The sequence below is a fragment of the Pyxicephalus adspersus genome, chromosome Z (genome assembly GCF_032062135.1).
Source record: "Pyxicephalus adspersus chromosome Z, UCB_Pads_2.0, whole genome shotgun sequence".
Lineage (NCBI taxonomy): Eukaryota > Metazoa > Chordata > Amphibia > Anura > Pyxicephalidae > Pyxicephalus > Pyxicephalus adspersus.
In genome coordinates this window covers 17,203,280-17,219,486 of record NC_092871.1, presented here as the reverse complement: position 1 = coordinate 17,219,486, position 16,207 = coordinate 17,203,280, and the positions used below count along the sequence as shown (strand labels likewise).

General features: G+C 40.2%; 2 protein-coding genes across 2 annotated transcripts; one reads left to right on the top strand and one right to left on the bottom strand.

The window, feature by feature from the left end:
- Positions 1-3,806: 3,806 nt before the first annotated feature.
- Positions 3,807-4,351, top strand: SYCN (syncollin). The gene has a single exon (XM_072430496.1). The coding sequence runs from the start codon at positions 3,810-3,812 to the stop codon at positions 4,203-4,205; it is 396 nt and encodes a 131-aa protein (XP_072286597.1). The 5' UTR covers positions 3,807-3,809; the 3' UTR covers positions 4,206-4,351.
- Positions 4,352-5,588: 1,237 nt separating this feature from the next.
- NCCRP1 (NCCRP1, F-box associated domain containing) lies at positions 5,589-14,828 on the bottom strand. Its single transcript, XM_072430602.1, has 6 exons — positions 12,824-14,828; positions 11,813-11,887; positions 10,321-10,415; positions 9,710-9,807; positions 8,659-8,797; positions 5,589-7,344 (listed from the first exon to the last, which is right to left on the bottom strand). Exons 1-6 carry the CDS (start codon positions 14,787-14,789, stop codon positions 7,207-7,209), a joined length of 2,511 nt encoding a protein of 836 aa, XP_072286703.1. The 5' UTR covers positions 14,790-14,828; the 3' UTR covers positions 5,589-7,206.
- Positions 14,829-16,207: the final 1,379 nt, after the last annotated feature.

The following is a 16,207-nucleotide window of genomic DNA, read 5'->3' as shown; positions in this document are numbered from 1 at the left end:
CAGTATCCGTCTTCGGCCTGGCGCCGGGTGCCAACATCTTCTCTTTTCTTCCGGTTTCTTCTTCCTGCGTCACCCGATCTTGCACTACGCAGGCACAACGGGTGACGTAGATTGGGATAAAAGATTACCGATCTCACTAAGCATGTGTGAGATCTGCAATTTTTTTTCTATTATTGAAAGGATCCTTCTACGCATGCCGGAGAACAGGGCAAGGAGCAGTCAAGCGCCACCCGGGATGTGTGACATAGGTATGCCAGGAGGCTTGGCGCTCCCATTGGCCGCGACAATAGTTTTCTGAAAAAAAGGGTGTTGCACCAAAGAAAAAACAAACAAAATTTGTCTACCCTTTTATGTGAAGTAAAAGTTCCGAGTTTAGTTCCGCTTTCATTAAAATAAACTAACTCAACTATTGATCTCTAACTGAATTAGTCTCATTTTTAACACATTCAGGCAATGGTGTAATGAGACTGTGAAGGTTCTTATTTATCCAGGTATATCTAGTAGTAGTTTGTAACATTCAACTAGACGTGTTCTCTTTGTGTTGAAAACGTTTTGCAGATCCCCAAGCTGCTTTATCAGTTCTGAATCGGTGAAGCGGTTTGGAAAAACCATGAAACATCTTTATCGTTATAATAACAAATCCATTTAAACATGACATACTACTACTATAAATAGTGTAAAGAGAATTATTTCTTCTACTAAGCAAAGCAGTACTAGTATTGGCTGATACCTGTCAGTGGTTCAGCACCAGAACTGGAGGGGCTGCACCTATAATAGTGCTTATGGTGTCAATAAGGTTTATATGCTCTTATATTCTAACCCCAAACTTTTACAATATATTTTCTAGGTTTCTGCAGAGTGTCTACAAAGGGATGTTCTAGTAAACCTTCTTTGGTCTCTCATTGAAGATGTGGGCTTGGTCCTTCATGGAGATCATCAGCAAGGAGGGCAAAAAGGAAGCCTGCCAATCAACCCCAATGTCCAATCTTCCAAAAAACGTAAAGAAAAAAGAAAACAAAAAGGCAAAAAAAAAAAACAAAGCAAAACCAACAGAAAAAAAATAATATAACCACCAAATGAAAAGGAAAAAAGTAACAAACAAGTGTGACTTCATAAAGAAGACCTAATCCGTTTTAAAGACATTCAATGGAAAATAGATATGAGACTTTACCTGATTCTCTTCAGACAGAGGGCCCGATTTATTAAGGATCTCCAAGGCTGGAGAGGATACAAGTTTATCTGTGAAGCTGGGTGATCTAGCAAACCTGGAATGGATTTCCTAAAGGTCATTTTCTGTTTGTTAATGTTTTTATTCCTGGACCAGAACTATTCCAGGTTTGCTGGATCACCCAGCTTCACCGATGAAAGTGTATCCTCTCCAACCTTGGAGAGTTTTAATAAATGGGGCCCGGAAACTTGAATGGACCTGAAACAGACATGACTTGAAATCAAACTTATCTACTGTGATATTGAGTTATTTGCATACAATATGTTTTATATATTGTAATATATTTTACATATGTATTTTTTATAGAAGTGTAGAAATATATGTATTTATTGTTGTTGCGTACAATCTACAGCAACTATATTATATATTTATATTAGTTATGTATTTATATTATGTATTTATTGAGCCTTAATTTTATTTTATAAAAATGTTCTAAAAGTCTTATGCGGAAAGAGACGAAAGAGATTTAAGCTTAAACCTCTTTCTTTCGTCGCTTTCCCTATACAATATTGAAGATTTAAAGAGGTAGCTCCTTACATTTTTTACAAGGGAACACATCTTTCTTAAACTTTCAGCATTTTGTTCTAAAAATCTATTTGTTCAATTGAATAAAATCTTTGAATATTCATTGATCCTGTACTGTTTGTTTTAGTTTGCAATCACCAAAGCACGATGAAATACAGTTTTTTTAGGTTTGCTGTATTATCTTTGTTTTATAGATAATCTATTCAAATACATAATTTAATGTATGTTATCTATTCAGCAATATTTCTTTCATTTTCTCCTTTATGTCTGTACACAATGGGCTGCTCTGCCCCACAACCCCAACAAACTTCCCACCACTACATATCTCCCCTCCTATTGTGTGTTACTTCCCCCACCTCTTAGATTGTAAGCTCTTTGGGGCAGGGTCCTCTCCTCCTCCTGTGTCACTGTCTGTATCTGTCTGTCATTTGCAACCCAGATTTATATCCACCTGGTACCAGATACACTATTAGGCTAAAGGTATGAGGAACCCAAACTTAACTGAGCTTGTTAAGTACCCTTCTTTTTTTTTATAAACTTTATTTATAGACACAGAAAAGACAATGTACAAAGTAATAACCAAAATATCATCAGAACAGTACGAAGCCAGAGTAAAAGAGAACAAACAATAACAGGCTCAAGGTTAGTGTTACAAAGATCGGGCCGTAAAAAACATGAGCAATATACAAAAATCATAGCAAGTATCAACAGTTTGACATAGTACAGTGGTATAACATCATGTGTGCCCGTTCCTTGTTGTATGACAATTAAACAGACTAACAAAATCACGCCATGTCCGACTGTGTCCTAAAATTTTCCTTTTGCCAAACAATACTCCAAATTAAAAAAAAAAAAAAAAAAAAAAAAAAAAAAAAAGAAAAGAAAAAAGGAACATAGGTTCATAAACCATTGAACCAAAATAAAAACAGCCAAAACTCAGGGTGGGGAGGGAGGAAGGGAAACTTTTCTGTTCCGGTAAACTAGCATCCTATTTCTTTATTTTTTTTTTCTATTTCCATGTCATCTCTATGTCTCGAGGCATAAAGTGGATCCCATTTAATGGCTTATCACACTACCCATAGGGGTCCCGATCTTATAGGAAATGTAAATTGTGCCACATGGAATAGCTATACCGGTGCAAGACTTGGCACAACTCAGCTGGCTCCAGGGAATATTCCATATAAGCATACCATTTATCAAAAAATTTTGTCACAGCTTTGTCATCTGCGTCTGCCACCTCTAACAAATCCCTACGGTATAACATACCCATTGAAGATTCTATCAGTTTCAACCGGGGTGGATCTGCTTGAATCCACTGTAGCATTATTGCCCTAAGGTATCCTTCTTTCAAAACCATGGACATATAAATGGAGTTGTCCCTTCTCTGTTTTTGTGAAGATTTTAGGATTCCTGTGAAAATCATTGCCCATTCAGTCAAGCACACATTTGTCAAGTTCTGATGGATCTGGATGGATAGACCTGGCTCACACCTAGCATTGTTCAGGTGGATTGGGTTGGTTCTGTAGAAGTTAAGTTCCTTAACTAAAAGTTATCAAACTTTTTTTCCTGACTTTGTGTTCCAGACAACATCATGCCTTCCCTGAATTGTTACCACAAAGCTGGAAGCACACAATTGTCTACTTAACTTTGTATGCTGTAATATTAACATTACAATTTCCTGGAAACACCTTAACTCATTAATCTGGACGGGTGCCCTTTGGCATAAAAGTATAGATGTACCAGCGCTAGAATGTGAAAAAATGGTGCACCTATCAAGGACAGATGGGATTGAACAATAACTGCAGAACATTACGTCTCTGTCTATTCTTTTGAAAAGCTCTGCAAAATATTGGCAATTTATCTGCTGTAATATTGGCCTTATTTCCTGCCAAGTGATTTGTACCAGGTGACTGTTCCTGAGTTAACCTTCGCTACACCTGTGTTTGCCCATGCGAGAAGGGCAGCTGGAAGGCTCTTAGACTGCCAAGATCCACCTTGGCCAGCCATGCCACAGCGTATAAAATCTCCCCCATATCCCCACTGCTAGCAATCAGCCATGAAGATCCTGAGTGTCTACATCCTGTGCCTGCTGGTGGCCCTGTCCTTGGCATTATGCCCTGTGCCTGCTGAAGTCAAGGATGATGAAGGCAACAAGCTGTGCGCCCCGCTATATGCGGATAGCAGTGTCTACTATGAAGACTGCTGTGCCGGGGATTACCTGGACGTCAAGCCTGGAGAGGATGTGCCCTATATTGCCCTGAGGTTCAACAACCGTATCTCTTCATTGGTCGTGGCAACCCGATGTGAGCTGACCGTTTGGTCCAAAAAGCCAAAAGATGGCACCACTAAGAAGTTCAGCAGCGGAGCCTATCCACGCCTAGCAGAGGTCAAGAAAGGGCTACTTGGGAACTGGGATGACTCCATCTCTTCCTACTATTGCAAATGTAACTAAGAGAACATGGGCAGCATACAGAACCTTCTGGGACAAGTGGAACCTCCAAGAAGAAATTCCACCATCCAGTGACATTCTTCATGATGATAACATACAACATATAAGAATCATTTGAACATGCAAATAAAGCCTCTGAAAAATGCAAAGTTGTCCTTTTGTGTTGGGTGAGAATTCGAAAGGGTTTTTTTTCAGGGTGGGTGGAGGGGTAATTATGTAATAAAAATCCAGGAGTGTAAGTAATTCCAATGTAGAACACAGGGAACTGTCAAGTTTTTAATAAGATCTGTGTCCCTACTGGTGAGATATCCATTTACTTACTATTAGGACAAAAATGAATGACAAACTCACCAATGGGGTCAAAAAAAACAGGATTCTACTAGACAAACAGTTAGAATCTGTGAGAGTGGAGAGTTGTATTGATATCTATGTGTCTAAGTAACAAATGCCCCTCTATTTCATGAACAGGCATTCCAGGGGCAGGAAGACCCCTCCAATGGTGACCCAGATGGAAATAAAAACCTGACACTTTCTTTTCAAAAATGTTAGAATTAGACTTTAATTACCATAATCTAATTAGCATTGTATTAATCAATAAAGCCTGCAAAAGCCTAGAGATACATGGACAACTTATTACTTATCAATACTCAGTCACTGCTCAATGAAATCAATGCAATGCTAATGAGATACGTCAAATATCTAGTAGAAAAGAGACCCAATCAGCCGTCTATCTCTAGGCTAATTCTATGTGTTTGGTTTACTTAAGGGATAAGAAACTAACACTATTGGCCCAATACAAGTATGAAGATAAGATAAGACAGTATCTAAATTCCCATTTTTACTATAAATATATATAATGACAATAAACCATGTTCTATAAGGCACATTCACTTTTCATTTAGTCTGCTGCAACACCATGGCACACCATTGGCAGACTATGTTCAGATGGGTGGTGAGGTTGTGGTGCGGCTATTGGTTCCTCATGCTAAAGAATTGTGGCAAAGGTGAAAAGGATACATGTGGCCACCCATAAGAAAAGGAATGGGGAAGTAGTGAGAGGATAAGCAGTTACCCCCTGTCATTTGATATCAAGTGTTCAATCCCTGGCTCATTAGGAACCGGCATAGTAGTTATGGGCTAGCAAGATGCCACCTGCTGAGAGCCACTCATGATCTGCTGTTGCCACCACCCGTCGGAACTTAGCCTTGGTATGCTTTTCTTTTAGTAGCCCATAGATGTCCATCACTTCCGTGTAAAGTCCAAGTGGTTGTCACTGCGTTGCCTCTCAGACTAACAATTCCCGATTTCCTCTGGACACATATTTGTATATTATCCTTTTCCTTGCTCAGTCCAACTCATGGTTGTGCATTCAGGCATAACACAGCATTTTAAAAATCCAATTCTGTATCTGTATATCTTTATTTCTGACACAAGACAGTACAATAAAACAAATTCAAATATAATAACATGACCAAAACGGTTGGAAATCGGAGATTGTACAGAGATAATGGGGATCAATCATTAAAACCAGCGCAAAAGGAAAAAAAGAGGGATAGCCCATAGCAAACAGCAATCTAGGCTTTAATATTCCTTATCCGGCAAAAGACCCCCATAAATCCAACATTTCATTTCATTTTTATCTGTATGCAGAATTTTGATATTTCTTAGTGATAATTCCCAGTTATATTCTGTTCTTATAAAAACATCCCACTTTCTCTTAAAGCAATCTATAGTATTTGCTGAAACTACTTCCTGAGTGAGCCGATTCCACATTTTCACAGACCTTACAGTGAAGAATCGCTTCCTTATCTGGAGCTTAAACTTCTTTTCCTCCGGATGCAAAGAGTGCCCTCTTGTTCTTTGTAATGATCTCAAAGTGAATAATGGGGAAGAGCGTTCTCTATATGGACCATTTATATATTTATACAAGGTGATCATATCCCCCCTTATACATCTCTTCTCAACGGAGAATAAATTCAGTTCAGCTAATCTCTCCTCATAGCTGAGCTCCTCCATTCCTTTTATTAGTTTAGGTGAATGTTTATTTCATGAAAAAATCATAATATAAAATTTTCAAAGTTAAAGTTCCTTTATTATCCAAAGACAGCCCGGAAGAGAGGACAAGGCTAAACCGAAGTGGAGTAAATGCAGGTCATCAACTTGTCCGGTTGGGTGAAAAGAGAATGCCAATCATTTGCCAGGTAATATACACCTATATGTGCATTTTATTGATGTATTCAGCTATATGCTCAAAGTTCAATTTTAGTAACAACATCCCAAGCCTATGTTATGTTCACCAAAGCCATGGCTGCTGCTGGCACCAGTGTGCACTTAGAGGTCAGAGACAAGAGCTCAGAGTCAGATTGCCCGTTGCTCACTCCAAGTAACTCTGCTCCATTGGGGTTATTCAATACAATCATATGAACTGATCACATAGCAAAGTGAAACATCCCACTGCAAAAAGGTGTTGCACTCAAGACTTCAAACTTCCAATCAAGTGCAGGAAAACAGTTTTTTTTAGATTTCCTTGCACATGATTAGATATAATTTGTGAATTATTATAATATTGATAATTCACCTTAGTAGGTAGACTACATTTAGTAAATCACCCCCCATGGTCCCTACAGTGGACTGGGTGAAAGAGATGGCTCCTGCAGTCATAGCTTATGTAAGTATGGCGCTAGGACACTACAGAACAGGTTAGTTTGTTAGATTAGCAATAGGTACAGAAGAACATGCGGTGTACTATTCTCAGTCAGGTGCATCTGATATCTTAAATAACACTTCTACTCTTTATCAAATCGTATTTTATTTTGCACAAGTTTTAACAGATCAGCCCCAGTTTATTCGCTTATTCTGAGGAACGCAGCAATGACCTCCATGTATCTCCAGTGCATGAAGTTATTGAGAACAGAACAGTTTCTTGTCCCCATTACTGTACATAAGATGACTCTGTCACATGAGGTCTCCATCCATCTTCATATTGTCCTCCATTGTTCTTGCTTTACCCTCTTAGTTGGACAAATAAAGTGCTGTCAGCTACCCGGGTGCGGTGGAATCCCAGCACTGACAGGTCTTTACTCTTGTGTAAGAAATGAACATACCGAACACCAGGGCCATAGGACTTAAATATATGGGAGACCTGAAACATAAAGAAATGATCATTGGGTAGAATCCAAAAACTACAATACAGAACATTTTGGAAGTCACACTAAAAAAACTGCTTTTGCATAAATTGTGCAAAAATAATTTTAAATATATCCTAAGCATAAAATAAATCATAGTTTTATTTTTAGTATCATTAGATCTTAAACAGGTTTTATCAGACAGGTTCACATAATACGAGACATTTGGCATCCAAGATCTGACTTTGGATAGAGCAATCCCACACGTCTCCCAATGGCTGGCACTTTGCATCACAGTGCTGGTTCTTACACAACCAGTGTCTTTATATCTGTCAGCTGGTGCGGTGATCCTGGTACTGCCGTCCCTATTCATTTTCCATGGGGCTGACGCAGGAGAAAGCTACTTGTTCACTGCAATGAGGAATGGGCCCAACATCCACATGGCTCGTCTGAACACAGCCTAACAAGTCCAGATGGGTGAATGTTCACAGCAGAACCCATATAATTCACTATTGTCAACCAGTCCTCAATTATCCCAAATAATCCCTAGTTACCATTTCAATATATTGGATCAGTTGAAATCCCATTTTGTGCAGGATTTTGCCTGCGTTGACTTTGCGGTACAGCTTTTTTGTAGAGTCTCAGGGCAATTTGCCACTCACCCACTTCTATAGACTTGAACACAACTGCTTTTAAATGCTTTTCTAAATGTGATTGTCAGTGGTTTTGCATACAACAGCAAGGGAGTAAATATCTCATAATGAACTGCAATCAGTTCAAGTCAAATGCAATAAAACAAAGCATTTGCAGCCAATTGTCAAAACCAGAGCTGAATGTTTCTGGATGAGTAGTGCTGAAATTAGCACCCAGAAGGGGTTAACATTGCCGTTTTCACCTGCCTTCTGAATTTAGTCCTATTGTACCATGCATAAAAACAGACAATAGTTCAAAGTCTGAAGTCTGCAAATTTAAACCCCAAACTAATACAACAACACCATATTTAAAATATGTCTGCTTTGCTGCCAGCACTTATAACGCTCTACAAAACAGGACAGTCCAAAAATTCAGGAATATCAGGGAAATACAGGAAAGTATAAAGGGAAGACAATGCTAGCTGAGATTTAGCGACATTACAATAAGAGAAATTAAACTAACCCATAATAACTAAATAAAATGAATACTTTCAGTAACTTGACCAGGAAGGGAAATTCTGACTGGTGGCTTTGGGTTCCTGCACTGCCCATCATAGCTTTGTTCACCTTTTATGGGTGACCTCAGTGGGTAAAATATCATTCTTCACGCTATATTCCTGTACACTTTATTGGACTCACCATGTTCCACCCGATGGGTTCCCCGCTCATGTCATTCTCTGGAGTCAGGTCAAGATGAGCGAGCACCGTCGTCTTATCTTCAGCTAACAACCTGACATGCAGCTCATACACTTGTTTATGGAGCTTACTATCCTCATACCTGGAGAGCAGAAGAGAACGAGGTGCAGAATTTATTACATTGGTAAAAATCCAGAGCAGAATGTCATCAGCCAGACAGATATTAACATATTTATTATTATTATTAATAATATTATTAATATTAATCATATTATTAAACGGAATTTATATAGCGCCAACATATTATGCAGCACTGTACATTAAATCAGGGTTGCAAACGACAGTTACACAGGGGGAGGAGAAGACCCTGCCCCAAAGAGCTTACAATCTAGTAGGTAGGGAAGTAACACACAATAGGAGGGAGCTTATTTATCACACTCATTTCTATAGGGCTGACATAGTCTGTGGTGCTATCCACAGAACATTCAATGGAACCTTGGTTGAGAAACACTGACTTAGAGGGTGAGAGGAATTAATTCACATTACATTTGGTGCCTTGTTAATTGCCTGACCTCACTCACTGTTTCCCAGCTTCTAAATGTCCTTTACAATATCAAAAAGTAGCACCTTGATTGAGGGGAATCTAAACAACTGTTGTTTACAATCCAGTAAGCAAGCATTACTGCTATGACTATAAAATTTAAGTTAAAGGTAAATATTAGCTTTCTGAAATCTGCACATATACAGATTATACATTTATAATAATTTATTTATTAATTACCACCTTCTGTGCCATTTATGCTCTGTGTCTCTTTACAATTATGGTCAGCCAATTGATATTTATATTTCTTTTATGTGTATGAACTTTGCAATGATGTTCTCAGCAGCTGATTGGCAACTTTTCTATCACTTCTCCATCTTACACCAGCTAACCAGTGTGTGCTACTGTGGTATCTGCCACATTTATCTATCGAGCCAACCTAATTAACAAACTCCATGCAGCCAGCAACATAGTGTATATTTTATGATATCTGTATGCTTCCATTATACTGACCAGTCCAAGACGTAGATATCAGGTTGGTAAGAGTCCAGCAATTCGGGCCAGAGACCTTCAGAAACCAGGTCCACCATCTGTTCCTTTACACACCAACTGCAGATATCAGTCACATGTTAATAAAACAGACACAGATTTCCTCACATCGCTATTTCTTTCTTTATCTACAACCAGTAATTATTAATGAGTGCATAGCTGGATTAAATCCAAGTTACTAAGAGATTTAACAACTTGGCTATCACCTTATGGGGTTGGGGCTCCACTGTGCTAATAAAAAAGATGGATTATACTATTATTCTAATTGCTTGGTAGTTTTACTAATCAATTGGCTTCAGTAACTTGGCTTTGAACAAGGAAATCAGGAAAGTTCTTATCTGCATAATTGTTGTTGGTCAGTGTCTGAGTAATAAAGCAATGATTGCCAAGCACAGGCAACAGTGGCAGCCCCTATTCCTCTGATCAAGAGAGAGAGAGAGAGAGAGATACATACATACATAATGTTAGCACCCTGTAGACCTATTTTGCATAATAACAAACAGTTTGACCCATGGGTTAGATTTCAGTTGCTCATAGAGATGATATCATTAGTTGCAGTGTATCCATACTGCCCTATAGATAGGTAGATAACACACGACCACTCCAGGTGGGACTTTGCTCTTGTCCACTGGGATCTCCTCTGCACTTATCTGCCATCCGGTAAAATTTCCTGGGGAAACATAAACGTAGAGAGAGAAATCAGGAATTATATAGCATTAGAGAAATACATAGATTGTTATTGCTGAACCCTACATATAAGCTGTCAGCCTACTATGCTGGTCCCTCAGGGCCACTGCCTAAGGCACCCACATTGTTAGGGGCCCCAGAAGCTTCCTCCTCAAAGCCTCCTCTGAACAAATCTGAATTCATTCATTTCTAAGGCATTAACCTGAAACAGGTATACACCAAGTGAACATTCTTCTCCGCTTAGGTATTCTGTCAGTGAGGTCAGCAAGGGAAGTACAATTACTAGGTGTCTCCTCATTTTCATGGGATTGATCATTGGTGTGGTTCTGCCCTGCTCCCTGTACAATGGTATATTCTGTTCTGCCATTTCCTACATTGTAAAGTGTTATGAAACATAAATGCAGCTCTGTCAATAAAAAGTACAATACCAAAACATGCCAGACACACCCAAAAAAACAAAGGAGTATTCATTTTTCTAGTGCTAAAAATGAACTTTGAAATGAAAATTAATCTTTAAAGAGGCAGTGGTAAATATACTTACAGTATTCTCTTTCACACTTACCCTTAGCCAACCCTATTGGCTTTTATTCTGCCAGTCTGTCTCTGGCATTGTCTGTGCCACACAACCTCTTCTTTAAAACCACCCCAGTGCCCAGCATCTCCTATAAATACCCCCCGCAGATTCTATTTACCCCAAAAGATTTTGCTACACCCTCTGTCCTTTGTGTACAGATGCTGGGGTATTAAAGCAGTCCAGTAATGTAGTTATAAAAAAAGCAAATATATTGAAAGTTTTGGTAAGTTATAAAGGGGGCACAAGATATGAATCAAGCTATGAAACCTATGGGTGGAGGGGACTTTTTTAAATTCTTTGTTTCAGCATCCTTCTCAATACAGAACTAATGGAAGGTAAGTGCGTTAGGAAGGGGAAAGCTGTCCTATAGTGGGAACGTCATAAAGAAGGGAGGTGAATATTATGGGAAATAGAATACAGACCCCCACACCCACCTACCTGCTATGTTTTTAGCAGGCTTCCAATATTTAGGGCCAGGAGTCATGGACCTACTAATCCTCATTTGCACCAGGGGCATAGTGGGGCGGGCACATGTGGGTACGCCGTGCCCTCACTTTTTTCGGGAAAGCGGCATTTTCATAACAAGGACTCGCCATGCATAGCCTTCACTATTACCATGCCCCCTCTTCTTTTTTTATGACTACACCCCTGATTTGCACCAATTGATTTACTCATCACGGAACACTTAGAAAGGTTTGTGTTCTTCCAGTGATACATTTGGGTGTGACCAATATAATGATAGGACAAAGCAATCCTCTCCCACAGGTAAGGACTTTGATATAATATCGTCCGATAGTAGTACTGACCTAATGTCTCCAGGGGCTTCCTCTCAGGAGGTGGGTCAAATTCTTCCTGCGGAGGAGGCATGCTGGTGGATAGACCTGATAAAACAGAACATAAATGAGCATACAGGTTACAGCCTGCCTGGAAGAGTGACATATGGGAAAGAGGGTGAGAGAGAAGCTGGGGGAGGAGGAGAATGTACAGAAAACTTCACATATAGAAGATATCAGAACTAAGTTTTAAAGCCGCAGATTCCACAACTATCATCGTGATTCTCGCTTCACCAGCTAGTACTGTCATGTTGATCTTCATTTTTCTAGTCACTCACCTAGATCAAGCATACAACTAGAAGAGCCTGATGAGGATAAATTCCCTTTCTGCATGATCAACGACCCACTAGATAGGAAAATCGGGAATTAAGATTACGTTTCTGGGACATGGACATTGAAAGGAAACCTGTTATTGAGTACTGGCCCTTAGAACCACCAACCAACGGGAATTCTGCTTATTGTGTTAAGTAAAAAGAAATATATATAAGAATATTAACATAACCATTGTTTAGTTGCCTAAATGTACCAGTAGATTTTCCAAAAAGGCAAACCAACCATAGCAGTGAACTAAACATCATCCCTATTGTAAAGCAATGCCATGGTCATTGTAGCAGATAATCTACCTGGATTCTAATTTATTCTACATATCATTAGACTGAAATATAAAACAGCAAGCATGTCAAAATATCACAATTAAAAAAAAAAAACACAAAGCCCAACGTTAGCCAAAACACTTCATTTTGGACACTCCTGTGGGTTTTATTTCCCACTGACCGTAAATTGGGCAATTTTCTCAAAAAAAAAAAAGAGGAAACTTCTCCAATGGGAATACAAACAAATACACATTTCCCATAGGGCGTGGAAAGGTTGGAACTTCTGCCGATAATGTATTGCTCTCTTTCCATATCACTAATACATGGCCCAATTATGCAGAAACGACTGTATATATGGTCTAGAGGACCCATCAAGGTGGCCATAACATACCTTCTGGATTTGGAGATTTCAGAAAGTTCCTCCCGAAGGGTTTCTTCTTGTAGGTGTCTTTTAAGTTGACGTTTTTTGGGATGACCACTGACCTCTTCTTGAGACCCCATTCCTTGTCACACAGCTCTAGCCAACCCTCATCTGTGTCCGGTTCCTTCTCCACCATTGGCACATGGTCCCCAGTCTGCTGGCAGGTCTGGCCAGGCCTTCTTACCTTCTGTTGCTCTTGAACTGTTGGCCCACCTCCATCTTTGAATAGAGCGGGTTTTACACTCTCTAGTAGTTCAAGAAGTGTCTTCTCTTGGGTTGTGTCTTTTTGTTTCTCTTGTTCTGCAGATGTCTCTTTTGGTTCTTGAGTAGTCTCCAAAAGTTTTAGCTGCGCCTGAGGAGTCACTGAGATTTGTACCTGTTCCTTAGATATCCCCGGGTGTTGTGGTTGCTCCTGATGGGACTCTGAGTCTTTTACATGCTTCTCAGTGGTGTCTGTGTGTTTGATTTGCTCTTTAGGGGTCACTGAGAGCTGTACATGTTCTTTAGAGGTTTCTATGACTTGTGTTTGCTCCTCATGGGACTCTGAGTCCTTTACCGGCTTTTCAATGGACCCCATACATTGTGCTTGTTCCTGAGGGGTTCTTGAGCAATTTACCTGCTTCTCAGAGGTCACTATGTTTTGTTTTTGCTCCTGAGATACATTTGAATGGATCACCTGCTTTTCAGAGGTTTCTTTGTGTTGTGCTTGTATCTGAGAGGTCTCTGAGTTTCCCACTTGGTTCTTTGAGGGTACTTTATGTTGTAATTGCTCCTGAGGGGTCTCTGTGTGTTTTACCTGCTTATCAGATCCCTCTGTTTGTTGTGCTTGCCCCTGAGATGTCTCTGAGTGCCTTACCTGCTTCCCATTGTTCTCTCTGTGTCCTGCTTGATCCTGAGATGTCTCTAACTGTCTCTGCTTCTCAGAGGTCTGTCTGTGTCCTGCTAGCTCCTGAGGGGTCTCTGAATGTCTCTGCTTCTCGTGGGTCTCTCTGTGTCCTGCTAGCTCCTGAGGGGTCTCTGAATGTATCTGCTTCTCAGAGGTCTGTGTGTGTTGTGTTTGCTCCTGAGGGGTCTTTATCTTTTTTATCTCTTCCTCTAATGTCTCTGATTTCTTTTCTTGCCCCAGAAGAGTCTTTTTGTCTTTCTCTTGTTCAGGAATCACTACGTGTTGATTCTGAGTCTCTTTTTGCTTCCCTTCTCCTTGAGATGTCTCTGTGTTTTTTTTCTGTTCACTATCTTTCTTTTTATTTTCCACATTTTCCAAAGCTGTCTCATTTTGCTTCTCCTTTTGCAAACTTACAGCTTTCCCAGGTTTTTCATCTGTCTCCTTGTGCTCATTTAGCCCTTGGCATGTTTTTTTGTGTTCCTCCAGTTTGTCAGCTACCTCCTTTTCCTGAGCTGTCTTGTCATGCTTGGCTTGGTCCTGAGATGTCTCTGGGTGGTTTTTCTTTTCTGTTGCTCCTTCCCTGCATATTTCTTGCTCCTGAGATGTTTTTTTATGGTTCTTAGCTGTCTCTTTACCTTTTCCTTGTCCTCCTGGTGTCACTTTGTCTTTATCGTTTTGCTTAGAGGTTTCCTTGTTACTTGGAAGTTCTGGGTTAGCATCTTTTTGAACTCTCACTTTTTCAATAGGAACTTTGTGGTCTCTTTCTGTCTGATCAGCTTTTTTTTTGGCTGTCTCTTTGTTTTCTACGGTCACAGGATTGCTGTCTGTCTGCTTCTTTGGATTATTCCCTTTCGATGGCTCTTGTATCCTATGTTTGTTCTGTGTGGCTTCTTTTTGAGTCCTATCACCATATACATTCTTCCCAGTGTCATCTTTCAGATCACCCTCCCCAACCATCTTTTGTCCACCTTGTACACCCTCCCCAGGGTGTCTCACTGCACCTCCAGCTGAGCTGTCAGAGCTCCCCCCGAGCTGCGTACAGTCACTCATTTTGATGACTGCTCCTTCTAGTCTTCTAGGTGTTTTTAATCTGAAGTTCCTCCCTCCCAGCACCCAGGTGAGGAGGTGTGTTAGAATTATGGAGTGTAGGGAGTGTCAGTATAGAGGCGTCATCTCTTCTATAGTACAAGCAGACCATTATTCTTTGCTGATCCATGTGAAATAAAAGCAATGGCTCTCTTCTCAAACATCTGAACCTGTTGAAGAGAATGCATCACCAAACAAACACCTCTGTTATTAGGCCATGACTGAAACACCCCATCTCTGACTCATTCATACATTCTGATTCTGAGGCAGCACAGCTAATACAACTCTCTGAGCTACTGCCCCAGAACCTGCATGAAGCATACGAATCAAGAATGACAGCTTCTATTGCAGCCTGAACACCCAGCTGTTTTGCTTTGCAATGCAGGACAAGCTAAATCTTAACCAGAGCATAGTTATTGTTATTATTATTAATATTAATAATGATAATAAACAGTATTTTTATAGCGCCAACATATTACACAGCGCTGTACATTAAATAGGGATTGCAAATGACAGACAGATACAGTGACACAGGAGGAGGAGAGGACCCTGCTGCAAAGAGCTTACAATCTAGGAGGTGGGGGGAGTATCACACAATAGGAGGGGAGATATGTAGTGGTGGGAGGTTGTGAGGGTTTAGGAGATGGGCAAGTTAGAAAATATGGGTTTTGGGGGCTCTTTTAAAGTAGGAGCAAGCTCAATAGGAAGAGCAAGACCATTCCAGAGAGTTGGGGCAGCTCTAGAGAAGTCTTGGAGCCGTGCATGTGATGAGGTTATGAGTGAGGAAGTCATTAGCAGGTCATTGGAGAAGGGGAGAGAGCAGCTGGGAGGGATTTTTCAGGTCAGAAAGGTAAGTGGGAAAAGAACTGTGGAGGGATTTGAAGACAAAGCACAGGAGATGAATTTGATTCTAAGGTGAAATGGAAGCAACTACAAAGAGATGCAGCAGAAGAGGAGGGGAGGGAAGGATGGATGAGTCTGGCTGCAGCATTCATAATAGATTGTAGAGGAGAGAGCCGAGTTAGTGGAATACCAGAGAGGAGGAGGTTACAGTAGTCCAGACGAAAGTTGATAAGAGCGGGACAGGTAGGGGCGGATTTTGGAAATGTGTGATGTGTATTTCCTTCTCTAATAGAAGTTACAGGAATACTTTTTATTTTGCCGGTAGATTTTTAATAAATGTTGATAAGGGGGAGCTATTGTTGGATGGAACCCAATGCTGCTTTGTATCTAGGACACACAGAAGTGGTGCTGTGTCATGAATAGGTGTCATTCCCAGATACAGACCCCTTTGTGCAGAACACGTGACTCAAGCTGGAACTTTGTAATAAATCTGTTGCTTGATTTGCTGTTCTTTATTTCAGAATAGATGAATGACTCCC

Coding starts and splice junctions, on each gene's coding strand:
- SYCN (XM_072430496.1), top strand. CDS start 3,810: ATGAAGATCCTGAGTGTCTACATCCTGTGCCTGCTGGTGGCCCTGTCC.
- NCCRP1 (XM_072430602.1), bottom strand. CDS start 14,789: ATGAGTGACTGTACGCAGCTCGGGGGGAGCTCTGACAGCTCAGCTGGA. Junction 9,808..10,320: donor TGTGTTATCTACCTATCTAT/AGGGCAGTATGG, acceptor ACTGATATCTGC/AGTTGGTGTGTAAAGGAACA. Junction 7,345..8,658: donor AACCCATCGGGTGGAACATG/GTGAGTCCAATA, acceptor TTTATGTTTCAG/GTCTCCCATATATTTAAGTC.